Source organism: Sciurus vulgaris, assembly GCF_902686455.1.
Source record: "Sciurus vulgaris genome assembly, chromosome: 14".
Lineage (NCBI taxonomy): Eukaryota > Metazoa > Chordata > Mammalia > Rodentia > Sciuridae > Sciurus > Sciurus vulgaris.
Genome location: NC_136475.1, coordinates 52,042,912 through 52,069,756, shown reverse-complemented (window position 1 = coordinate 52,069,756; position 26,845 = coordinate 52,042,912). Strand labels below are relative to the sequence as shown.

The 26,845-nt window shown below is 38.5% G+C and overlaps 1 protein-coding gene across 2 annotated transcripts in view; it reads left to right on the top strand.

The window, feature by feature from the left end:
* LOC306643896 (uncharacterized protein) overlaps positions 1-26,845 on the top strand; it is a 35,737-nt gene that overhangs the window by 415 nt on the left and 8,477 nt on the right. Inside the window, exons 2-3 of one of the 2 annotated variants that reach the window (XM_079110242.1) lie at positions 6,990-7,047; positions 7,147-7,301. The exons of the other annotated variant lie outside the window; for it this stretch is intronic. Of the exons in view, the coding sequence (XP_078966368.1) occupies positions 6,990-7,047; positions 7,147-7,301 (213 nt within the window). The remainder of the gene's footprint in view (positions 1-6,989; positions 7,048-7,146; positions 7,302-26,845) is intronic. 2 annotated transcript variants of the gene reach the window in all.

The following is a 26,845-nucleotide window of genomic DNA, read 5'->3' as shown; positions in this document are numbered from 1 at the left end:
GAAAGAAAACCAAATGAATAGTGGTGAATCTGAAGGTGAGAAGGGAAAAATGGAAAGTATTCTTTAAAGAAGAGTAATATAAATACTTATATTGAATAGAGAATGAAGACAGAGAGTGTAAGGCACACAACAAAAATGGTGAAGTTAAGAATAGCAGGAACTGTAGACTTCATTCTTCTGAAGTACTGGAAATTCATTTTAATTAAGAAGTGAAAGAAAATGTAATTCTCACTTCTTTTAAATTCATGGAGTATTTATGTAGTTCTGATGTGGATAGTTATGTGAGCAGAATATGGAATCAGTGAAGATCTTTCCAAGAGTGGCATTTAAGCTGAGAAGTATAGAAGGGAAGGAGCCAGCCACATAAATGTTTAGGGGGAAAAACATTGTAGACAGAGAACATTGTTCTAGTATTGGTCTCCTGAGATTCTGGAGTGAACGGGAACAGGGTGTCAGAATACATGACCACAATCATTTTATGATTATAAGGTGTAGAAATATAGGCAAATTTATGCCTATACATATTACTTAAATAAATTTCTTTGTATTAATACTTTTAATAATCATTTGATATTATCACTAATGAATTATAGGCTGAAAAGTTTGAAGTTGGCCAAAGTTTTATACCAGTGCACATTTTTTAAGAATAGAGGGTTTCACTGTGGTATACAAATATACCACAGTGAATATATAAGTTATATTCATATAACTTAGTTTGAAGAATGTCACTCCCAAAACACGGCCGTACCATTCCCTCCTCTTTCTGTCCATTTCTCTACCTTCCCATTTCTGGTCTTCCTTCCACTGTTATAATGTACATTTCCCCATATTACATGTTTCCTTCTGAGTGTTCCTTAATTTGTTTAACATGATGCTGCTCAGTTCCATCATTTTTCCTGAACATGACATAATTTTTGTGGCTAAATAAGAATCCATTGTGTGTATGTGGCCTATATTTTTTCAGCGTATAGTGGAGAGGTGGTATAGCTGGGCCATATGATATTTCTATTTTTACTTTTATGAGTAACCTCCATCCTGATTCCAATAGTAGATTTAATAATATGCATCCTCACCAGCAATGTAGAGGAATTCCTATTTCCCACATCATCCTCATCAGTATTCATTACTTATACTATTGAATGTTTCTTTTCCAAATGTTGTAAGATGCACTTTGAAATAAATTTTGATTTGCATGTTCCTGATGGTTAAAGACAATGAAAAACTATCTGCTCGTGTCATTGCTTAAATGAAAGTTGAATCCTTTAGCACTTTAATTATTTAGTATGCTAATAATCTGTCAGAGAAACTGGCAAGGAATGTCTCCATGCTTTGCACTTTCTCCATACTGTTAGTTGTTTTCTTTACTCTTCTGATTTTATTTTGATGCACTCCAACTTGCTATTTTTCCACGGCTCTTATATTCCTTTTTACATAGTCTTAGTCCATGACTATATGTTGAGGTGTTTCCCCTACATATTCTGCAAGTGGTTGTAATGTTTCTATGTTTTATCTAGGTTTTCTGTCCCCTTGGTGATGTCTTGTACTTCGGCAGCAGTAGAGATGTAGTTACAATCTTCTGCATGTGGATATCCAGTTTACCCATTGCCATTTTTAAATTTTTCTTGTTTATTAGACTTGCACATAATAGTTAGATTCATATTGATACTGTCATTCAGTGGGTTCTTCTCTGTATCTTCTGTCAATTCTGTTTTGTGGTTGTGTTTTAACGCCAGCATCATGCTGTTTTCCTGACTCTGGCTCTGTGTTATGCTTTGAAATTTGGTATTGTGATGCCTTCTGCATTGCTCTTATGTCTCAGGTTTCCTTTGTCTATTTTTGGTCTGTTTTTCATCCATGTGAATTTCAGGATAATTTTTCTAGTTGCATGAAGAATATCATTGGAGGTTTTATAGGGACTGCATAAAATCAGTGAGCCACCTTGTGTATGTGGATATTTTCCCAATACTAAGTCAGTCTTTTCATGAATAACAGAGGTTTCTCTACAATCTTGTATCTTCTACAATTTTGTGTCATTCCACATTTTGCTTGAATATTTATAACACCTTCATGGTTTGGTTTATTTCTATTTAAAACTTTCCTTCTATTGTCAGAATAGTTGTTACCCTTATTTTGCCCTCATTGGGGTTGTTTTTATCATATAGATATTTATATTTTATGTTGATTTTGTTCTCAGCTACTTCACAAAATTCTTTTATCCCTTATCCCATCTTACCTTTTTCTGGTGGAGCCTTTCAGGTCTTCTAACTAGCAGAGAATCAGATAATCTGTAAATAGGGATCCTTTGAGTTCTTACTTTGTATTTCCTTCCCTTGTGTAATTGCTCTGACTAAAATTTCAAGTTATATTTTGTATGGAAATGGTGAGCATGTTCATCTTTTCCTTGTTCTGATTTTAGAGGGAATGTTGCAATTTTTTACCATTCAGTATGCCCTTGGCCTTGGATTTGGCATACAGTTTTTGTAATACTCTATCAAGTTCCCACAGTCCCTATTTTCTTAAGATTTTTCTCTTGAAGGTCTGCTGAATTTTGTCAAAGGCTTTTTTGTACATCTAATGAGATGATCATGAGGTTTTTATCTTTGATTCTCCTTGTGGTGTAATGCATTTATTGATTTGCATGTGTTGAACCATCCTTGATTTTTGGAATTAAACCAATTTTATGTTGTTGTATGATCATTTAAATGTGTTGTTGAAATTGTTTTCAAACATTTCTTGAGGTGTTTTGTAACTGTGTTCCCGGAAATATTACTAAATAAGTTTCTTTTTGTATTCTTGTTTTTCATATAAGGTTCATATTGACTTCAAATTATGTGTTTGCCAGTTTTCTCCCTTCCCTCTCCCATGTAATTTTTTGAGGCTCATCAGTGTTAGCTGTTTTTGATGGTCTGGGAAATTTCAACCATGAATATGTCTGGTCCTGGTCTTCTGTTTTTGGAAGGCTTTTCATTACTGCTTCACAATAATGGCAAACTATCAGTCTGTTTAGATTTCCTGTATACTCTTGATTCATTTTGTAGGGTCATATGTGTCTAAAAATTTATCCATTACTTCTTCATTTTCTAATTTTTATAATGTAAGTAATTCTGATAGTCCTCTGAATTTCCCATTTATTGGCATTGAACTTTCCAAAATAGTCCTTAATATGGTCTTCTGGATTTCAGAAAGTTGTCTGTTATAAGATATACTTTTTTTGTCTGGAAATTTACCCATTTATATCTTCTCTCTTTTTATTTTGGTTAGTGTGATTCTGGCTTTATCTCTCTTGTTTATCTTTTCAAAGAACCAACTCTTTGTTTTATTTATCTTTTTAATTTTTCATTCATTTCTAATTTATTAATTTTGGCACTATATTTATTTCTTTTTTCTACTGCATTTAGAATGAGATTGGTCTTTTTTCCCTAAAACCTGGAGATTCATGTGTCATATATCTAGTTGAGATCCCTCTGATCTTTTAGTTATATGGCCACATTTATAATAAACTTCTACCTTAGAACTGCTTTTAGTGTATACCACAGATTGTGGGATATTTCTTTTTTTAATTGATTATAAAGACTTTTGAGCACTTCCACTGATTTTTTTAATGACCCATTGATAATGTGAAAGTGTATTGCTCATTCTGAAAGTGACTGTACTGTCTCTCTCTTATTTCATGGTGTGCTGTTGAAATATTATTTTATTATGATCAGATAATATGCAAGAAATTAATTTGATTGCATTTTGTATTTGCTAAGAATAACCCTTGTGGCCTAATATAGAGTCTGTTTTAGAGAAAATTCTATGGAAAGAATTCTACTCTTGTATGTGGAAATATTCCATAGACATGTTAATTTCATTTGATGAAAGGTACATGTGAACTTAGTAGGAACTGTTGATTTTTTTGTCTGAATGACATAGGTATGGTTGAGAATGGTATATTGAAGTGACCAAAACTGATTTCACAGAGGCCCATCTGTACCTTTACTTTGAGCAATTTTTGTTTTATAAAATTGGGGCCACTGATATTCATGGCATAAATATTTAGAGTCACTAAAACTTCTTGTTGGATTATTCCTTTTACATTTCACAGGTAGTGATTTTCCTTGTAATATCTGGCTTATGGTGTTTTAGCAAATATGAGAAGAGCTACTGCTGCTTGCATTTGACTTCTATTTGTGTGAAATGGAAATACCATTTTCCATCCTTTTATTCTGTGAGACCTTTTGAATGTGATGGTTGTTTCCTGCATTCAACATATAGTTGGGTCTTGACTTTCATCATTTCATGTTTCAATTAATGTCTTTTATGAAAAAGGAAGTGCATTTTCATCCAGTGTAAATGATAGAGAGGTATGTATTTCTTCATTTCATTTTATTCTTTTTTAAATAATTGAATTCAATATAATTCATAATTGCTTATGTACTGTAGCGAGATTTATTAATTCACATGCTCTATGTCTGATTTTTACTTTCTTTTATATGCAGGATTGTTTTGATTATATTCAGGCCTGCTACCTTAGTGGCCATGAATTGTTTTAAATTACTCATATGCAAATGATTTATAGGTGATAATTTTGAATCTTGCTAGCTTACTGCATTTGTTCCTGAGATCCAGAATATTTTTTCGGCTGGGGAGATAGCTCAGCTGGTAGAGTGCATGCCTCGCAAGCAGAAGGCCCTGAGTTCGATCCCCAGTACCGCAAAAAAAAAAAAAAAGTAGCAGAATATTTTTTCTTGGAGCTTCTAAAGAGAGAATCATGTTGTCATCAAACAGTGCTAGTATAAGTGCTTCTTTTTCTGTATGTATCCCTTTTCTATATCTATATTATTTCTCTCCTTTGCCTAAGAACTCTGACTAGAGTAACATGGACTATGTTGGCAGAAGTGGAGAAAGAGGGTTTCTCTGTCTTATTCTAGTTTTTAGAAGGAACCCTTTCAATTATTCTCCATTTAAAATGGTGTTGGCCATGTTTTGAACTTTAAAAGGATGAGTTATGTTTTCTCTCTACCTCATGTTTTGGGGGTTTGAACCTTTATTTTGTTAAATGCCATTACTGCAAAAATTGAGGTAATCATGTGATTGTTGTCTTTATGTTTAGATGGGGTGATTCATATCTCTTGAACGAAACAATCATCCTCAAAATTAAACACACTAGATCATGGTGTGCTATGAATTTAATGTGATTTAAAAGTATTTTGCTAAAAATATTTGCATTTATGTTCATCAGGATTAATAACTTGTGACTTAGATATTTGATGGGATTACTTCTCATTTGGAGCAGGGAGACCCCTGCATTATAAAAAAGGTTGGGATATAATTTGCTGCAAGGGGTAACAAGTTCTAGAATTTTTCAGGTGTAATTTTTGGGTCTTCTAAATACAGAATCAAGATATTGGCAAGGAGAGCTAGGTTAAGCTCTTAGTTTATGTGTATGAACTCTTTTCCTTTCTAATATTTTCCTAATAGCTCTGGCTGGAGCAATGGGCCTCATGTGGTACAGAAGTGGTAAAAGAGGGCATCCCTGTTTTCTTGCAACTTTTGGAGGAATGCTTCCAGGTTTCTCCATTTAGATTGAAGTAGGCCTTTGTTTTAGAGAGCATAGCTTTTAAAATGTTGAGGCATGTTTTTACTCCCCCTTGTTTTTCATGTGTTTTGAAACTTTATTTAGTCAAATGCTTTTCCTGCATCCTCTGAGATAATCATGTGCATCTCTTTTTATGTGTATCGATATGGTGAATCCCATCAATAGAACCAAACATTCATCCCTGGAAAAGGAACACACTTTTTCATGGTACCCTATCACTTTAATGTGTTTTTGTGTGTGATGCACCAGCATTTTCTTAAGAACTTTTGCATTTATTTATTTATTTATTTTTTATTTGATAAAATGTTATTATTGACATGATGTGTTCATCAGGGGTATGGTCTAAAGTTTTCTTTCTTTGATGGGTCTTCTTCTCCTTTTGGAATCAGGGTGAGGCCAGCTTCATAAAATGAGTTTGGAAGGATCCCTTCCTTTTCTTTTCCATAGAATATGTTGGAGAGGATTTTTATTACCTCTTCATTGAAGGTATGGTTGAACACAGCTGAGATTCCATTGGGTCCTGGGCTTTTCTTGGTTGGAAGGCATTTCTAGTATCTTGAACTTGATTCTTTGAACTCGATCTCTGTAAATTTTCTGTGTCTTCCCTGCTCAATGTGGGTAGGAAATCTTTCTCTAGAATTGTGCCAATATCTTCCTGATAATCTCTTTAATTGGATAAGATGTTTTCAAAACAGTTTCCAATTATCCAGCGTATTTGATCTCGTCCATGGTGACATTTCCCTTTAAATCCCATATTGTAGACAATGGAGTCTTTTTTCTTCTTTCCCTGCTTATGAAGGCCAAGGGTTTGTCACCTGGATTGTTATTTTTTTCAAGGAACCTAATTCTGTGTCTCGTTGAAACATTTGAATCTTTTGTTTCCATTACATTGATTTTGGTTGTGACATTCATTATTTCAGGTCTTGTTGTGCTTGTAGTTTTGATTTTTTCTCCGTGTCCCAGGGCCTTGATGTGCAATGTTAGGTTATTTATTTGGAGACTTTCTGTTGTTTTAATGAATGAGATCAGTGGTATGCCCTTTGTTCTGAAAACCGCCTGCAGAGCCTATCAGTGATAAGGATATTTTGTTTTGATAAACTCTTTGGTCTCTGAATATATTTAAATTTCATCCATGATTTCCTCTGCTCTGCGGTGGTCATTCACTAGTGTACTGTTTAGGCTGGAGAGGTTAGCGTAGCTTCTACTTTTTAGTACATTGCTGATTTCTAATCTCTTTACATTATCATCGGACAGAAGGCAAGTTATTCTCTCTGATTTTTTCCTTGGTATGAAACATTGCTTTGTGTCCTAATATATGGTTCATTTCAGAAAATGATTTGTGTGCTGCTGAGTTTAAATAGTATTGAATGCTTGCTCATTACAATTATCATGTTTTTCTTCATCCTAGAATATCCGTAGAGGAAAAGGAGAAGTGTGTAGAAATTTCTTTGAATTCTGGAGCAATGGTAATGTGTTTTAAAATGGTCCCCCACCCTGTGCTTTTTATTGATTCTAAATTATAAAATGTTTCATGTGTATTTTATTTGGTTTTATTATTATCAAAGGAATCTATGACACCTGGAAACAAGGGGAAAATCAAGCCTTGCATGACATGGATAATTCTGAGAGTGACTCAGAACCTGTGTTCTCCAGCTTTCATGTTAGATGCCTGAGGGTAAACTATTTGCCTGAGTTGACTCCATCGTCCTGGCCTGAAAATGTAAGGTGCCTTCTAATACTTTTCCCCACCCCTTTTTGACACCTCACCTCCCATAGTCCTTTAATGATGACAATAATCCTAGAAAGAAGCACAAGGCCCCTACTAGTTCACAATAGCAAATAAATATATCCCCAAGGGAGAGGTATGTGGAGGACTGAGATGCAGAGGATTGGGTAGGAGTAAACTGTTAACTTGTACAGGTAGTTGGATGCATATTGATGCTGTCATGGCTGAATGTTGTTTACAGGATTTCAGACCCTTGTTCCCACCATCCCATCCCTTTGTGTTCAATCTCACCTTTGTCTTCTCTGCTGGTCTAACATCAACTCCTTTAGTTATTAAGTTTTAATAGATGCTTCATGGATGTGCATAAAGGTTCAATATGATATTCTCATTCTTGCAAATAGTTATTTTGTAATCAGATTCATTCCACAATCTCTTCCTTTCCCCCTTTCATCTTCCATCCCCATCAAAATTTACTCATAATCTCCTTGTAACTCTATGATAGCCTTTCCCCAGCCGATATTGTATATTTTCACTTGCTTTAATTTCATCCTCAGAGAGTAAATTTTTCAAAACCGATTTTCTCATGTGCCTTTTTTCACTTAGCGCAATATCCTATTTTACCATCTATGTTTGGCAAATGGCATAAGGTCTTTAGTATGCATGAATACATCTTTATGTATATATATCACATTTTTTACCCTTTCAATATGTCTTGGATAATGTGAGTTTTGCTGGTGAAGTTATTTATGTACTTCTATCCCTATTGATATCCCCATTGGCTCATTTTACAACTTTTGGACATATGCCCAGAAGTGATTAGCTGGATCATATGGTTGTTCATTTCGAGTTATTTGAAAATTGTCCATATTGCTTTTCAGAATGGCTGCACTAATTTGTAGTTCCACCAAAAATTTGTGAGATACATTTTTCCCCACATCCTAAGCAGCATTTACTCTGTGTACTCTTGATGGTTTCCATTCTGACTGGAGAGGAAATCTCTGAGTATTGCATCTCCTTTGAATTGCATTTAACATGACTGCTAAACATTTTGAACATATTTTCCATATGTATTTGAATATTTCTTTTTCTTCCTTTGCTAAGTGTCCATTTATTCCTAATTTATTGGGTTAATTGTACTCATTAATCTAAGCATTTTCAGTTTTTTATATACTTTTGTTATCAGTGTCCTCTCAGAGCAATAGTTTGCAAATTTTTCTAGTATTCTTTAGATTCTCTCTTCAGGCTCTTTATCATTTCTCTTGCTGTTTGCTTCATTAAAAGAAAAAGCAAAAGCTGTAGCCAAGTGGCTTCTTCTCTGTATCTTCCATCAACTCTGGTTTGTGTGTATTTTATTGCCAGCATGATGCTGTTTTCCTGATTATTGCTCTGTGTTATATTTTGAATGTGAAAATTTTGATCTTTCTATATCTAGAAATTCATTCATTTCTTCTACATTTTCTTATTTTATACTGTAAAATTATTTATAGTAAAATTATATACTGTAAAATTATTTCCAGCAGGCCTCTAGAATTGTTTTATTGGCATTGCAATTTTCAGCATGGTTCTTGATTGTTCTGTGGATTTCAGAAAGGTTTCTCTTCAAAAGTCACTTTTTTGTCTGCAAATTTATCAATGATATCTTCTCTCTCTTTACTTTGTTAGTTTGGTTTAGTGTTTATCAAACTTCTTGATGTTTTCAAGGAACCATCTCTTTGTTCCATTTATTCTTTGTATTACTTATTCATTTTCTAATTCAATTAAGTTGGCACTAATAGTTATCATTTCATTCTTTCTCTTGTTTCATTATGATGTCAAGACTTATCTCTAGTTAATTTTAGTTGCCTTCCATCAGATTTGCTGTTAAGTAGTCCTATTTATACTCTTCCACCTTAGCACAGATTTCATTGTATCCCAGAGATTCTATGATGTGTTTCTCTTTTCAATTGATTCTAAAGGTATTTAAATATTTCTCCTGAGTTCTTTGAAGAGCCATTCATACTAGAAAAGTATACTGTTCATTCTCACAGTGATTGTACTGATTGTTTTCTTTTGGATTGTGTAGTTTTGAAAACTTGTTTTATTATCATCAGATACTATGCCAGTAATTATTCTGATTGCTTTGTGTATTTGAGGAGAATAGCTTTGATATCCAAGATGGAGCCTGCTTTGGAGAAAATTTTTTTTTAATTTTTTTATTTTTTTATTTTTTTATTGTAACCAAATGGGATACATGTTGTTTCTCTGTTTGTACATGGAGTAAAGGCATACCATTTGTGTAATCATAAATTTACATAGAGTAATGTTGTTTGATTCATTCTGTTATTTTTTCTCTTCCCCCCACCCCTCCCACCCCTCTTTACCCTCTATACAGTAGTTCCTTCCTCCATACTTGCCCCCCTCCCTAACCCTAACTCTAACCCTAACACTAACCCTTCCCTCCCCCCCATTATGTGTCATCCTCCACTTATTAGTGATATCATTCGTCCTTTGGCTTTTTGAGATTGGCTTATCTCACTTAGCATGATATTCTCCAATTTCATCCATTTGCCTGCAAATGCCATAATTTTATCATTCTTTATGGCTGAGTAATATTCCATTGTATTTATATACCACAGTTTCTTTATCCACTCATCAATTGAAGGGCATCTAGGTTGGTTCCACAGTCTGGCTATTGTGAATTGAGCAGCAAAGGACTTAAAATCTGCATACTACAGAGATACAGCCACATCAATGGAGAAAATTTTATAAGAAGAATGAGTATTTGACTTGTCTCTAAGAAATATTCCATAGACCGTGCAAAGTGCTTTTGATCCAAAGTACATTTAATTTGTGTAGTAATGGCTGATTTGTAGTATGGATGTCATAGCTGCTTGTGAGCATGGTATATTAAAGTGACCTATCCTGATCTTCCTGGGGCTCATCTGTCCCTTTACTTTGAGTGGTTTTGTTCCATGAATTTGGGGGCACTGAAGTCCATGGCATAATTACTTATAACCCTTTATGCTTCTTGTTGGAATATTTGTTTCACCAATACATTGATCTCCCTTGTTATTTCTGGCACATGGTGGTTTGAAGTCTTTTGGCAAATATGAGACGAGCCACTGCTCCTTGCTTTGAGCTTCTGTTTGTATGAAATGCACATAACATTTTCCATCCTTTAATTCTGTGACTCTCTTCACATGAGACATGTTTCCTGTAGACAAGCTACAGTTGGGTGTTGACTTTTGCATTCAATATTCCACTCAATGTCTTTTAATTGAAGGATCAATTCCATGTACATTCAGTATAAGTGGTAGAGTGGTATATATATTTTTGTGCCATTTTGTTTTATTTTTAATATTGCATTTGCCCCTAATTCACATTTGCTTCCCTTCTCTTGTGATATTTATTCTTTCACATACTCTATTGTCTCATTGTCTTGTTCTTTTCTATGTAGGATTCTTTTGAGTACCTTCAGCAGTGCTGTGTTAGTGGTCATGAGTTGTTGGAGTTTACTCTTATGCAATTGATTTATGGGTGTTAATATTGTATGCTGCTAGCTTGCTGCATGGGGTCATGAGTTCTAGAATGTTTCTGGTGCATTTTTAGTGTCTTCTAGAGAGAGAATCATATTGTTGTCAAAGTGAGCTGTTTAGTTTTATTTTCCTGTATGAATTAATTTTCTCTCTTATTTTCCTAAAAGCTCTGGCTAGAGCAATGAGAGACTATGTTATTAAGAAGTGGTAAAAGAGGGCATCCTTGTCTTGTTCCAATTTTGGGGGGAATGATTTCAGTTTTTCTCCTTTTTAGCATAATGTTGGCCATTTTGCAGAGAAAAGAAATTTTAAAATGTTGAGGCATGTTTTTACTCTCCCTTGTTTTTCTTGTGTTTTTAACCTTTATTTTGTCAAATGCTTTTCCTGCATCTAGTGAAATAATCATGTGAGTGAGAAGGGACTGTGGAGGGGCTGCCAAGCTGTGCTGGCAGAGAGGCCCCCAGCTCACCTTGCCAAGCCAATGTTCCTGACATACAGTAAAATCCAACTGCTTTTGCTCCTCAGGTCCTTCACAACCACACTGCCTTATTTGATGCCTATTAATACTGGCTCTTAATACATGATAATGTCAAAGAAAACACACTCAAATTTGACAAGTCCTGTACTTGATTGTTAGGAAAGATTGCTTCTAGTTGTCCGTCTCTGTAATAATGCAGAAATGTCTTAAATAAAAAGAACCCAGGATCCAAGATGGCGGACTAGAGGGTGACTGCATCTCCAGTCACTCCAGAACCCAGAATTCAAGAAGGGGAGGCATTGAGAGACTCGGACTAAAATAGAACCACGGGGGCCAGATTCTCTAGCTTCTCGGAGCAGGCCCCCCAGCGAGAGCCTTTCTGCACAGAACCAGCTCCAAGTACTGGAACCAATGCGCGGCGAGCTCCAGCCCGCTTGCAGGTTGCTTCAGAGACCAGGACAGGGCAGCCAGGGACTTCCCCAAGCAGCCCGGCTCCCTCTGGCGGGAAAAGCCTTTCTAGGCTAGCTTCTCGGAGAAGACCGCCCAGTGAGAGCCTTTCTACACAGAGCCAGCCACAAGTCCCCAGGCCAACAGAGACCTCGGACCCACAAGCAGCCTCTGGGACCAGGGCAAGGCAGCCAGAGACCTCTCCAGGTGGCCCTGCCCCCCTCTGGCTGCAGGCTTTTTCCACGGGGCGATCCAAGATGGCGGACTAGAGGGTGACTGCATCTCCAGTCGCTCCAGAACCCAGGATTCAAGAAGGGGAGGCATTGAGAGACTGGGACTAAAACAGAACCACGGGGTGAGTCTCCCCAACCTGGTGAAGTTTGGCCCAGGCAGCAGGCCAGATTTGGGTGGCTTATTAGAGTAGGGCAGGGCAGCTAGAGTCTCCCCCAGGCAGCCCTGAGCACTCCGGTGGTAGGCTCCTCCCACAGGGCCAGATTCTCCAGCTTCTCAGAGCAGGCCCCCCAGGGAGAACCTTTCTGTGCGGGGCCAGCTCCAGGTCCCTGAACCAGCACGCAGTGAGCTCTGGCCCACCTGCAGGTTGCTTCAGAGACCAGGACAGGGCAGCCAGGCACTTCCTCAAGCAGCCTGGCTCCCTCTGGTAGGAAGCGCCTTTCTAGGCTAGCTTCTCAGAGCAGACTGCCCAGTGGGAGCCTTTCTACACAGAGCCAGCCACAAGCCCCCAAGCCAGCAGAGACCTCCAACCCACAAGCAGCCTCTGGGACCAGGGCAGGGCAGCCAGAGATCTCTCCAGGTCTCTCTCCCTGGAACCAGTAGCGGGCTAGGGGCAGCTTTCTTTGGAAGCACTGCATTATCACGTTACCCCAAGACTTCAGGCTACTGAAGGCTGGGAGGTGATACACTGGAAATCTACGGGAACACTATAAGCCAATAGAGGAAATCTGCAATATCACAGAGTCCCACTGACATCTGACCAATATGAGAAAACAAGGGAAGAAAATGTCCAAAACAAACCTAGATACTATATCAATAAAACCCAATGACAGCACAGCAGAAGAAATGTCAGAAAGGGAGTTCAGAATGTACATAATTAAAACAATCAGGGAAGCAAACAAGGAGATGAAAGAGCAAATGCAGGCATTGAAGGAGGAGATGAAAGAGCAAATGCAGGCATTAAATGCTCACACCAATCAACAGTTAAAAGAGCAAATACGGGAAGCAAGAGATCATTTCAATAAAGTGTTAGAGATACTGAAAAAAAAAACAAATAGAAATCCTTGAAATGAAGGAAACAATAAAACAAGTTAAAAACTCCATAGAATGCATAACCAATAGGATAGAACACCTGGAAGACAGAACCTCAGATATTGAAGACAAAACATTTAATCTTGAAAACAAAGTTGACCAAACAGAAAAGATGGTAAGAAATCATGAACAGAATCGACGAGAATTATGGGATATCATGAAAAGGCCAAATTTAAGAATTATTGGGATTGAGGAAGGCTTAGAGAAACAAACCAAAGGAATGAACAATCTATTCAATGAAATAATATCAGAAAATTTCCCAAATCTGAAGAATGAAATGGAAAACCAAGTACAAGAGGCTTATAGGACTCCAAATATACAAAATTACAACAGGCCCACACCAAGGCACATTATTATGAAAATACCTAACATACAAAATAAAGACAGAATTTTAAAGGCCACGAGAGAAAAGAATCAAATTACATTCAGGGGGAAACCAATAAGAATATCAGCAGATTTTTTCAATCCAGACCCTAAAAGCTAGAAGGGCCTGGAACAACATTTACCAATCCCTGAAAGAAAATGGATGCCAACCAAGAATTTTATACCCAGCAAAACTTACTTTCAGATTTGATGATGAAATAAGATCCTTCCATGATAAACAAAAGCTAAAGGAATTTACAAAAAGAAAGCCAGCATTACAGAACATTCTCAGCAAAATATTCCATGAGGAAGAGATGAGAAACAATGATGCAAATCAGCAACAGGAGGAACTAGCCTAAAGGAATAGCCAAATAAAGGAGAAACCAAATCATGTCAAAAAACAAAAATGAGTCAAATGACTGGGAATACAAATCATATCACAATATGACCCTGAATGTTAATGGCCTGAACTCATCAATCAAAAGACATAGACTGGCAGATTGGATTAAAAAGAAAAACCCAACAATATGCTGCCTGCAAGAGACTCATCTCATAGAAAGAGATACCCATAGACTAAAGGTGAAAGGATGGGAAAAAACATACCATGCACACGGACACAGCAAAAAAGCTGGAGTATCCATCCTCATTTCAGAAAATGACTTCAAGCCAAAACTAGTCAGAAGGGATAAAGAAGGACATTACATACTGCTTAAGGGAAGCATAAAACAGCAAGACATAACAGTCATAAATATCTATGCCCCGAACATTGGCTCATCCATGTACATCAAACAAATCCTTCTCAATTCCAGAAATCAAATAGACCACAACACAATAATACTAGGTGATTTTAACACATCTCTCTCACCACTGGGTAGATCGTCCAAACACAAATTGAGTAAAGAAATCACAGATCTCAATAACACAATCAACAATTTAGACTTAACCGACTTATATAGAATATACCATCCAACAAAGAATGAATACACTTTCTTCTCAGCAGCACGTGGATCCTTCTCTAAAATAGATCATGTTTTATTCCACAAAGCTACTGTTAGCAAATACAAGAAGATAGAGATACTACCTTGTACTCTATCAGATCATAATGGATTAAAATTAGAAATAAATGACAGAATAAAAAACAGAAACTTCTCCAATACTTAGAGATTAAATAATATACTATTATATGATGAATGGATAATAGAAGACATCAGGAGGGAAATTAAAAAATTCTTAGAGGTAAATGAGAACAAAGACACATCATATCAAATGTGGCAGGCGAAACCCAGGGCCCAGGGTTACGCCACGTGCATCTAAAGATGGCGACTGGCAGAGAGCAAACGGCATCCTGAATATGCATGAAGAATGGCAGGATGCGTTTACAATTGGCTGTATGATAATCAGTTCAGCCGCCTAGCGCGTGGGCAGATATACTTTACATGTATGCTTGAGTGAGTGATCGCTTGACCTTTAACAGGATTGGATGGACATATCTGGTTACAATTGCTTATGCATGAGACTGCTTATATATTGAGGGTGTTATTTGAATAAACAGGAAGCTGGTTCATGAATCTCTGAAGTGTACGTGTCTTCTGTCCCGCTGGTCGGGCCATAAGCGTGAGAAGCAGCGCCGAGCCGCTTGGAGCAGTCAGGCAAAGAAGCCGTGGTTTTCCATAAGCGGTTCCACTTGGAGCAGCCCCGGTGGCAAGTGGCAGTTTTCAGTAAGTGGTGGTCCAGACTGGGATGAAAGGAGGATCGAACTGGGAGTTGGTGAGCACTCAGATAAATAATAGACAGTTTCACTAGCATAATTAATGAGAAGGTTTCCCTATTTGAGAAAATGGTTACCTTATTTTTAACTGAAGAGTCCCCTAGAGAGGGATTATTAATGGAAGATTCTCCTAGAGAGAGAATATATTGAAAGACTGTCCCAAGAGACAGCAAAGGACATCCCATAACAAATATGTGTAAATTGCTGTTTCTGTTACCTTTTCTTGTTTGGTTTCTGTTTGTAGTTGTTATAGCGATGTGTACATTAGTTTGTTTTTGTCTGACTTCCAAAAAACCAAAATTTCAAAAAAAGTTAAGAGAAGGGAAAAAGATATTAGAAACTGTAGAAAATGAACAATCAAATCAAGCTTCTGAAAGAGAAAGTAGATGTTCAGACTCTGAGGAACAGGAGCAATCTGAGACAGAGCCAGAAAAGAAGTTACCTCAGTGGCATTTAACCCCTACTGTGCCACGCCCTCTGGCGTATAATCCAGATCATCACTCTTTTTCAAGTTGTAAGTGCGCATGTAATTACAGCACAGGGGAGGCCCCCAGACAGTGGGCTGATGTAGAATCTCCATCAGTGTTCCCAATACTCCCAGTATTTGAAGATCAAAACAATCAGAGATATCATCAAATATTAGATATAGACCTCTGTGCCTCCGCCAGAGCAGTATTAACTCCAGAGATGGGAGTACAGCCAATACCTACTTTGGCTGTTGGCCCATTATCTAAAGGAACAGTGGGACTAGTTCTGGGGAACAGTTCTTCTGCTTTAAAAGGATTAAATATTGTCCCTGGAATTATAGACCCTGATTTTATAGGAGAAATAAAATTTCTTGTATTCTGGGGCCACATCAGACTCCAATGAAAGCCCTTGCCCTCCTCCTTCCGGATGACGGGAAATCTTCCCAGCAGCCATTTTATGATACTGGGGGAGAACGCACTGACTCTACCCTCCCCCCTCCCTGTATGGCCTTCCCGGTAAATGCTAATCCAGGGGGTAGCTGGCCTGCTATATGGTACCCATGGGAGACACAAGATTTAAAGGAACTAAAGAAAGCTGTTTCAGAGGATGGGCCCAATTCCCCTTGGGCTGAAACCATTCTCCAGGGCCTCGCCCACCAGCAGTGCACCACTCAGGATTGGAAGAACCTAACTAAAGCTGTCCTTCCTGGTCCTTTATATCTAAAGTGGTGTGCCTTTTTTAATGAAGAATGTCATGCTCAGGCTGAACGGAACCAGGCCGCTAGCCGCTAACCCTCCCATCCCGGTTACTTATGGGATGCTCTCGGGGTCCAGTGACCAATTCTCTACTGGCCTCTTACAGGCTGCCATCCCAGCCCCATATCAAGAACAAGTAAGAGCCCTAGGGTTGGTGGCATGGAAAAAGCTAGAAGAGGGCCCCTCAGAACCCCCCATCTCAGGAATTACTCAGAAGGCAACTGAAGACCTAGCAACCTTCATTGAAAGGGTAGAAAGAAGCCTTCAGAGCAAATTTCCTCCAGGGCCCCAAGAGATCAATTTGTTAAAATGTTAGTTTGGGAAGGAATGACTACCGATCACAAATTGGCCTGTGCAGGGATGAAAGATCACTCCATGGGAAGGTGGATAGTGGCTACCAAAGATATTGGCACTTAAGCACATCAGTCTCAATCCTTGGTTGCAGCCCTACAGGCCCAAACTGCCTCACTTGCTGAGGCTCTCACGGCAGCCTTGTCACCAGTCGGGGCTAAGGGCAAAGGAATATGTTATGGCTGTAGGCAACCAGGCCACTTCAAGAGGGATTGCCCCACTGGTCGGGTGTATTCTGAGGCTCTGCCCAGATGCTCTAGGGGTTCAGCTCAAAGTCCGGCCAGTTCAGCTCAAAGGCTGGCCACCCCCAAAATACCTTGCCCAAGATGCAGAAAGGGATTTCATTGGCAGAAGGATTGCAAATCTAAATTCGACATTGAGGGGAAACCTTTAAACTAATCAGGGGGCACCCTCCAGCCCCGTCACACAAAGGAGGTTTCTCCCCCAAAAGCCCCCCTGAGGCACATTGGACTGTTCCCATTGTCCCCAGGGTCAGGCCAAAAATGGACATTTTTATAGCAGGAAAGAAATTCCGCTGTCTCATCAACACTGGAGCAGATAGGACTGTGTTAAGAAAGGAGGAAGTTCCACCTCAATGGAGGTTGATTCCTGGCCCCCAGTCGCTTGGGGTAGGAGGTAATATTAAATCAGAAGAGACCAAAGATTGGCTCAAATGGCGGGATGTGGACAGTGCCCAGGGAGATGTGCGCCTCCTCGTGGCCTCAGGTCTTACTGCAAATTTACTAGGACAGGATATCTTAGGGGAAGCAGAGGTCTATATAACAACTGATCACAAGGCAGTGTATGATGACCTCCTTGAGCAAGAGGAATATGAACAGCAATTTAATCTATCTGGCCCTTTTAGCAATTACAGAGGAGACACTCTTTTGAAGCATCTAGGCAGAAGGTCCCAGCTCCCCGGGTAAACCCTCACCCCCAATCCTAAGGGCCACTGTTCCAATAACACCAGCCATCCAATGGCTCCCAGGTCCCCCAATATGGGTGGAACAGTGGCCATTACCCCAAAATAAGCTTCAACATTTAAGAAATATTGTACAAGAACAACTACCCTCTTGAGGTATGTTTACTGCAAGTATTCTAAAATCCCTCCTCCTCCTCCAACTTTGACTCAGCTGTTCCTGCTTCCATTCCCCAGGCCATGAGGTCCCATATATACTGGTGTGGAGGGAGTAACCAGCCCAACCATCAGTGGCATGTCCTAATACGGAGTATGATATAGTAGCCCCAGTCCCCACAAGTATTGGGAGATAATTGTTTCACAATTTTCTGCATCCAAACCTGAATTGATTACTAATCAGGAATACGGGTTAAAATGCCCTAGGCATCAAGTTTCTGCTAGAGCATTTTAGCCCCTTTCAGATCCAAATCTCAGTCAAGGCTTACATTGAAATATAAATAGAGAAAGCCTGAAGCCTCAGTAGAAGACCGGTCTCAAACCCAAGGGGAAAAAAAAAGAGCAAAAAGAGTCTTTCTTGAACTCCAGCAAAAGTAAATTTTATGGTGATTTACTAAAGTACTTAACCAACGGATCATTTTCCCAGGACTCTTTTTTTTTTTGAATTCTACATTTTTTTTTTTTTGAGCTCATGATTTTTTGATCAGTTCTATTTTTTTTTTTTATTCAACTAAAGTTTTTGAACATCTGTTACATTGCAATGGAGAGTCACCTATAAGTTACAAGGCTTTTGATGTTGTGTTATGTGTATGTCGTGCTGTCTGGTGTCATGTTTTGTCTGTATCAAAACTGAGCGCTCCTAAAATTAAAATTTAAAAATGGATCCAAATACTTTTAATTCACATGATTTAAAAAGGTTCAATTTAAATTGGGTAAACTAGTAGAAGTAAAATGTCTTGAAAATAACTCGCAAGTCTCTAGGTGGTCAAATTAAAAATGTTGATGTTAATAAAATGTCTAACATCAATTTTTCTAGGACTTTCCTCCAACAAGAAAAAGATGGCAAATACTGTTCAGGACACTTGTCTGATATCTTGGTTTTTACAAAATAAGTGAATTAGAGTTAACATGCATGGGATTACTCAAATGTGTTTGTAGAGAAAATTGTTTTGTGTCATCACTAAACTAAAAACAAGGTTACTAAGAGTTATGTCCTAACAGGTATAATTCTATATACAAAGGGTTCTAAAGATTTCAACTGTGTTTCAATTAGAGTACTATAAATAACAAAATATTTAATCTTATTAAAATGGAGTAATTTATATAAATTAAGAAATTTCATAAGAGTTGTTTCAGAATGTGAACAAAAAGGGGTCAACAGAAAAAAAAATAAAAGGTTCTAGATATGGAAATATATTTAGTGAAAAACAAAATGTTTCTGGGTAAGAAAGTGCTTATGTGATAAAATACATGAGGGTCTAAATAAGTGCTAAGAAAGTCTGTAAAGGGCAAGTTTCAATAAGTTTGCATGTAACTAAGTTGGTTGTATGTATGTGACACAGTTAAAGCTATTTAAGGTTTTTTCCTAAGGTGAAATACTAATGTTCTGATATAAACCAAAGTTTAATCTATATGGTAAAATGACAAGGATTTCTTAGAAACACTAATTTACTCTTAACTTTGTGTCTATTAAGTTTTATTCTTTAGAACAATTAGTCTTAAAAATTGGGATATACAATTATGGTTAAGCAACTGTTAAGAGTATTGTACTATGTTACAGAGTCTAAATTTTTCTTTAAAAAACTAAATTTGGTAAGATAAAAATGTCAAGGTAATTGTGAAATAGTCACTCTTTATATATTAAATGTGTTCATATTTTCCAGGTATACAAGTTTTTAAAGCAGGGAATTTATCAAGCTGCTATTCTCTAAACTAAGCTTGTCTGTAATAGTAATTTTAAACTTAAAAAAGAGTAAATTTTATTGGGGATTTATTTCTATCATTTAATGTTCTATTATAGGACCTATCATCAATAGGGCATATGTAAAATTTGTTAAATGCATTTCTGGAGGTTATTGAGATCCTGATTTGTTTAAAGGTTAAACATAAAAGCATTTAGACACTTCGTCATACAAAAGGAAAGTTAAAAGCTCTCAGCATTTCTTAAATTCATGTTTAGATACAATGTTAAATTGTGTTAACTAATGTTCATATAGACTCAGAAGTCAATATATGTAAACTTCTTAAAATGACATTTAAGAATGTAATGCGCCGTAGCAAAATGGGACAGCAGTGATTGAGATTGGGGTCTCTGACCTCATGACTTTGGACAGTGGACTTCTTTGAGAGCTACACAGAGCTCCTAACATTGCACTTTGCAGCTCTACCATCTTAGATCTACAGGCTCAACTTGATTCCTTGGCCGCTGTTGTCCTGCAAGATCGTCGTGGTTTGGATCTGCTAATGGCGAAGGAAGGAAGGTTTTGCCTGTTCCTTGGTGAGAAGTGCTGTTTCTACACCGACCGCTCTGGCATTGTACAAGATAAAATCAAAAACTTACAAGATCTGGAACATCGTAGGAACGAGCTCCACTCTAATTTCCTCTGGACTGGGTTACATGGGTGGCTCCCCTACCTCCTCCCGCTTATGGGACTGCTAATCACCATTATCCTTGTGTTCACCTTTGGGCCTTGCATAATCAATAAGCTTATTCATCTCCTGAAGAGCTAGGCTAAGTCTGTGCAGCTCATGGTGGTCCGACAGCATTATACTGCCCTTCATAATGATGATTGGGAGCCCTATAGGATCATGGATCACTCGTATCAGGACACTGGAGTCTAAGTGTCTTTCTCTTAAGCCCTGCTCCTCCTGAGGGTCCCGCCTGAAGTGCTAAGGTGGTAGCCAATGATGGGTAAGATTCATGGGGAGCTCATACCGACCTAAGACAGAAAATGAGGGCTAGAGCCTCATTGTCCAATGACGGGTAAGGATGTTGCTCTGCTGTGGACAACCTAAGACAGGCACACCTTCGAGTAAGGCGGACCCCCAAACTGCTAGGGTGATGGTCCATGGCGGGTAAGACCCTTCCAGGGGCAACCTAAGACAGACACACCCTTAATATAAAACAAAAAAGGGGGATATGTTGGGACTAATGACACGTTAACTAACTCAGGCTGACTCCTTACTTCCTGGTGAGTGAGCAAGATCAAGGCCTGAAAGGCGGTTTCAATAGTTAATGACGATGAATTGGACCACCGTCAGGGATTGGTTAACAATAGTTCCGCGAATGTGATCAGCTCGTGCTTGCCATATAGTCTTATGGGACTCTTGCCTGTGTGAACACCCCATGCCTTGCTGACCTTTAAGCTGATTGGTTCCCGCCTAGCCCCCACCCTACATAAAAGCTGTGTGACTTCCTCAATAAATGAGTTCCTGCTGTGACGGGTCTCCCTGAGGCGTCTGATTGTCCTCTGCATGGAGGGCTGGGAGCGGGCGGTCAGTTGGCGTTACCTATCCCGGTCTGACCTTGTTGGGGAGTGTCCCCTTCCCTTGCCGCTGGTCGAGAAGGGCAAGGGGGCTTAAGACCCCGACAGGATCTATCATAAATCAAACTATGGTTAAACCCGCAAAAATTACCATTCAGGTGGACGAGCTTAGAACTTTAAATGATTTTCATAAACTTTTGGGTGATATTAATTAGATTAGACCTTACCTTCATTTACCCACCTCAAGTTTGGGCCCCCTGTTTGATATTCTTAAAGGTGATTCTGACCCTCTTTCTAAGCGGGTGCTTACCCCTAAGGCTCGAACAGCTCTCAAGCTTATTGAAACAGCTATGGAAAAGGCTCATCTTGATCGTATTGACCTAACTAAGCCTTTATCGTTCATTGTCTTGGCCACACATAAGTTACCCACAGGAGTGTTTTGGCAAAAGTGTCCTAATCTATGGGTACACATGAATTATGCCCCTAACATAAGGTCTTAGCCTTGTTTACTGAATCTGTGGCAGAATTAATCCTTAAGACATTAAAAGTATCCCTTTCCACCTTTGGATCATATCCCTCAGCTATCACTACTCCATATACTACTGATCAGATAAAATATCTTATTAATAATTCAAATTCATGGGCTATAGTCTTTACTAGTACTTCTGCTATGTTTGACAATCATATGCCATCTGATCCTCTTCTCCAATTTTGGAGTCAACATCCTATAATTTTTCCTAAAGTCACCCGAAAAGAACCTATTACAGGAGCTACCCTTATATTTACTGACAGATCAAAAAATGGTACAGGTGCTATTACTATAGATAATGTTACAGAAACATTGTTGTTTAATACTCTATCTGCACAACAAATGGAACTATTAGTAGCTATAGAAGTATTCAAAACCCACCATGAGCCTTTTAACCTCTTCTCTGATAGCAAATAAGTTGTTAATGCTATTCAAAATTTAGAATTAACTGGTCTGATTTCCCTCACCTCCACTATTACTAAATATTTACAAAGTTTACAAAAACTTATTTGGGACAGAAAAAATCCTTTTTTTATTGGGCATGTTCGGGCTCATACTGGCCTTCCAGGTCCTTTAAGTTTACACAATGATTTGACAGACATGGCCACCAGAGACCCACACATCTTTAATATGCTTGAAAATGCAAAAACTTTTCATTCCAAATTTCACGGAAATGCTTCCACTCTATGCACACGCTCTAAAATTACTAAAGCAACAGCTCGGGACATAGTCAAGTCTTGTGCTAAATGTGTTACACTTATTCCTAACCCCTCATTATGAGTCAATCCAAAAGGGCTTCAGCCCAATCATATTTGGCAAATGGATGTAACTCATTATTCAGAATTTGGAAAACTACAATTCATTCATGTGTCTATTGATACCTTTTCAGGATTGATTATGGCCTCTGCTCTTACTGGAGAAAAAACCAAGATGTAATAACACGCTGTTTACACTCTTTCTCCATCATAGGAGTTCCCAAACAAATTAAAACAGATAATGATCCTGGATATACATCCCAGGCCTTTAAACAATTTTGTTCCACCTTTGGTATTCAACATGTCACAGGAATTCCCTATAATCCTACTGGACAAAGCATTGTTGAGCGTGCCCATTTAACGCTTAAAAACATGCTTTACTAACAAAAAGGGGGAATAGGGGCATCATACAGATCCCCAAAAGACAAATTGTCTGTTGTCTTGTTCATTTTAAATTTTTAAAATCTTGATTCTGAGGGCCAATCAGCTGCTGATCGTCATTCAGAACCTAATAAAAAGCATCTACCTCAAGTGCTCTAGAAGGACATTCTATCAGGACAATGGAAAGGCCCAGATCTGGTATTAATCTGGACCCAAGGGTCTGTTTGTGTTTTCCCACAGGATGCACAATCGCCAATTTGGGTGCCGGAGAGATTGGTCAAGGCCTCAACAGAGACCCCAAAACAGTAAGAAGATGAGGAGGCTTCTCCCACTGATGGTGCTGGTGAATTCTCGACAAATTAATGGAGGAGACTTGCATGAACTATGGGGGATAGTGAAGATGTGGCCCTATCCTGTACCGCTTACCAACTTCTCTATTCTATATCCTCCTATTTTTACAACATTTGGCCACATTTCTGCAGTCTGCTGTTCAATGGGGAAAAGAATGGTTTGGGTTTTTGTCCAGGGGAGGACTTTTGTGTGTTGTATCTGTTCTGTGCATGTACAAAATGCATATACATCCACGCAGAAAAACAGCCGTTATTCGCCAAGCTCTCATCGCACTTGATGCTGGCCCATCCCCCCAAGTCTGATTAAATATGCTGGACCGGTAGCCAATGACGGGTAAGATTCATGGGGAGCTCATACCAACCTAAGACAGGAAATGAGGGCTACAGCCTCATTGTCCAATGATGGATAAGGATGTTGCTCTGCCATGGACAACCTAAGACAGGCATGGTCCCTTTTATAAACAGAAAGGGGGAGTTGTGGCGGGCGGAACCCGGGGCCCAGCGTTACGCCATGTGCATCTAAAGATGGTGACTGGCAGAGAGCAAACAGCGTCCTGAATATGCATGGAGAATGGCAGGACGCATTTACAATTGGCTGTATGATAATCAGTTCAGCCGCCTAGCACCTGGACAAATATATTTACATGTATGCTCGAGCGAGTGATCGCTTGACCTTTAACAGGATTGGATGGACATATCTGGTTACAATTGCTTATGCATGAGACTGCTTATATATTGAGGGTGTTATTTGAATAAACAGTAAGCTGCTCCATGAACCTCTGAAGTGTACGTGTCTTCTGTCCCGCTGGTCGAGTCATAAGCACGAGAAGCGGCGCCGAGCCACTTGGAGCAGTCAGGCAAAGAAGCCGTGGTTTTCCGTAAGCAGAGCTGCTTGGAGCAGCCCCGGCGGCAAGCAGCGGTTTTCCGTAATCAAAATCTCTGGGACACTATGAAAACAGTACTTAGAGGAAGATTTATTTCATGGGGTGTATTCAACAAAAGAAGTAGAAATCAACAAATAAACTACTTAACACTACAGCTCAAAGACCTAGAAAAAGAAGAGCAGACCAACACCAAAAGTAGTAGAAGACAGGAAATAGTTCAAATCAGAGCCAAAATCAACGAAATTGAAACAGAAGAAACAATCAGAAAAATTAACAAAATAAATAGTTGGTTCTTTGAAAAAATAAACAAAATTGATAAACCCTTAGCTACACTAACAAAGAGAAAGAGGGAGAAAACACAAATTACTAAAATTTGGAATGAACAAGGAAATATCACAACAGACATGAGTGAAATACAAAACATAATTAGAAGCTATTTTGAAAATCTATACTCCAACAAAACAGAAAACCTTGAAGACATCAGCAAGTTTGTAAAGACATATGAATTACCTAAACTGAATGAGGAGGACATACATAACTTAAATAAATCAATTTCAAGCAATGAAATAGAAGAGGTCATCAAAAGCCTACCAACAAAGTCTGGGACCAGATGGATTCTCAGCCGAGTTCTACAAAACCTTTAAAGAAGAGCTCATTCCAATATTCCTCAAAGTATTCCATGAAGTAGAAGAGGAGGGAACCCTCCCAAACTCATTCTATGAAGCCAATATCACCCTGATACTTAAACCAGACAGAGACACTTTGAGGAAAGAAAATTTCAGACCAATATCCTTAATGAACATTGACACAAAAATTCTCAACAAAATTTTAGCAAATTGCACCCAAAAATATATTAAAAAGATAGTGCACCACGATCAAGTGGGTTTTATCCCAGGGATGCAAGGTTGATTCAACATCCGGAAATCAATAAATGTCATTCACCATATCAACAGACTAAAAGTTAAGAATCACATGATTATTTCAATAGATGCAGAAAAAGCATTCGATAAAATACAGCATCCTTTCATGCTCAAAACACTAGAAAAAATTGGGGTAGTGGGATCATTTCTTAACATTGTGAAGGCCATCTACGCTAAGCCCATGGCCAATATTATTCTAAATGGTGAAAAACTGAAAGCATTCCCCCTAAAAACTGGAACAAGGCAGAGATGCCCTCTTTCACCACTTCTATTCAGCATCGTTCTTGAGACTCTAGCCAGAGCAATTAGACAAACCAAAGAAATTAAAGGGATACGAATTGGAAAAGAAGAACTCAAACTATCCCTGTTCGCTGATGACATGATTATATATTTAGAGGAACCTGGAAATTCCACCAGAAAACTCTTAGAACTCATAAGTGAATTCAGTAAAGTAGCAGGTTACAAGATCCATGCTCATAAATCCAATGCATTTTTATACATAAGTGATGAATCTTCAGAAAGAGAAATTAGGAAAACTACCCCATTCACAATAGCATCAAAAAAATAAAATAAAATACTTGGGAATCAATCTCACAAAAGAGGTGAAAGACCTCTACAATGAGAACTACAGAACACTAAAGAAAGAAATTAGGAGACTTGATCAGGCTTTTGTCCTGTCTCCATTTCCCGTGTCTCTTGTCTCTTCCAATCCCCGCTCCCCCCTCCAGGTTTCCATTGAAGTTCTGCGGGTCGAGACAATTGGCGCCCAATGGTGTGGCTTTGGATACAGGGGAATTCGCGAGGGAAGAGGTGTCTAAGTGTTCAGTGGAAGAAGAAGAAAAAAGTGAAAGTCAGTTCGACAAAGATCGCAGCGGGAGTCTGCCGCATTTAAAGGTACAGTAGCGCCTAACTATGGGACAAGAATTAAGTAAGCATAAAGTTTTTGTTAAGCAATTAAAAGAAGCTTTAAAGACATGGGGAGTAAAGGTTAAGAGTAATGATCTTTTTAAGTTTTTTGACCTTATTAAGGACACCTGTCCGTGGTTCTCACAAGAAGGAAGCATTAATATAAGAAGTTGGAATAGGGTGGGAGATGCTTTGGGAGATTTTCATACAACGTTTGGCCCAGATAAAGTTCCTATTTCAGCTTTTGGCTTACAGGAGTCTCATAAAGGAACTTTTAGAACATACAACAAATGATTCTGATATAGCAGCAGCAGTTACTCAGACAGAGGACATTTTAAAAGCAGCATCAAAACAGGATCTTCAGGGAGAGCCCTCCGAGGAAAAGGGAGAGGGAAATCTTATTTCCCTTGAAAGTGAAGATGAGGAAGTTACAAGTCCTTTTCCAGAAGCAGGCAGCACAGATGGTAAAAAGAAAACTCAACATAAGAACGAAGCTCCACCTAAAATTTATCCTTCATTGACTCATTTTAAAGACCCTTCAAACGAGAATAAAATAGATAATGAGGGAGCTGATTTGGACCTCATAAATGAGGAATCCTCAAAATATCATAATCCCGACTGCCCGCTTAAGCAAGAACAGTCCGTTTTCTCATATCCACATCCCTATCACACACCCTCTGCTCCTATGGCAATGGCGGTGATAGATCCAAAGGAAGACCTTAAAGAAAAAATTAAACATTTAGAGAACCAAATAAATCTGGAGGAACAATACCAAGCTCTGATTACCAGGTTACAAAAATTAAAGACAGGCAATGAGTCAGTGCCCAGTCCTGATGGATTTAAAAGGGATATTCACCCTCAAATTCTATCTGGACAACAGTGTCCAAGAGGAGGAGTTCCCTTAATCAACAGAGATTTAAAACTCCCTCCTCTAAGTGCTTTCC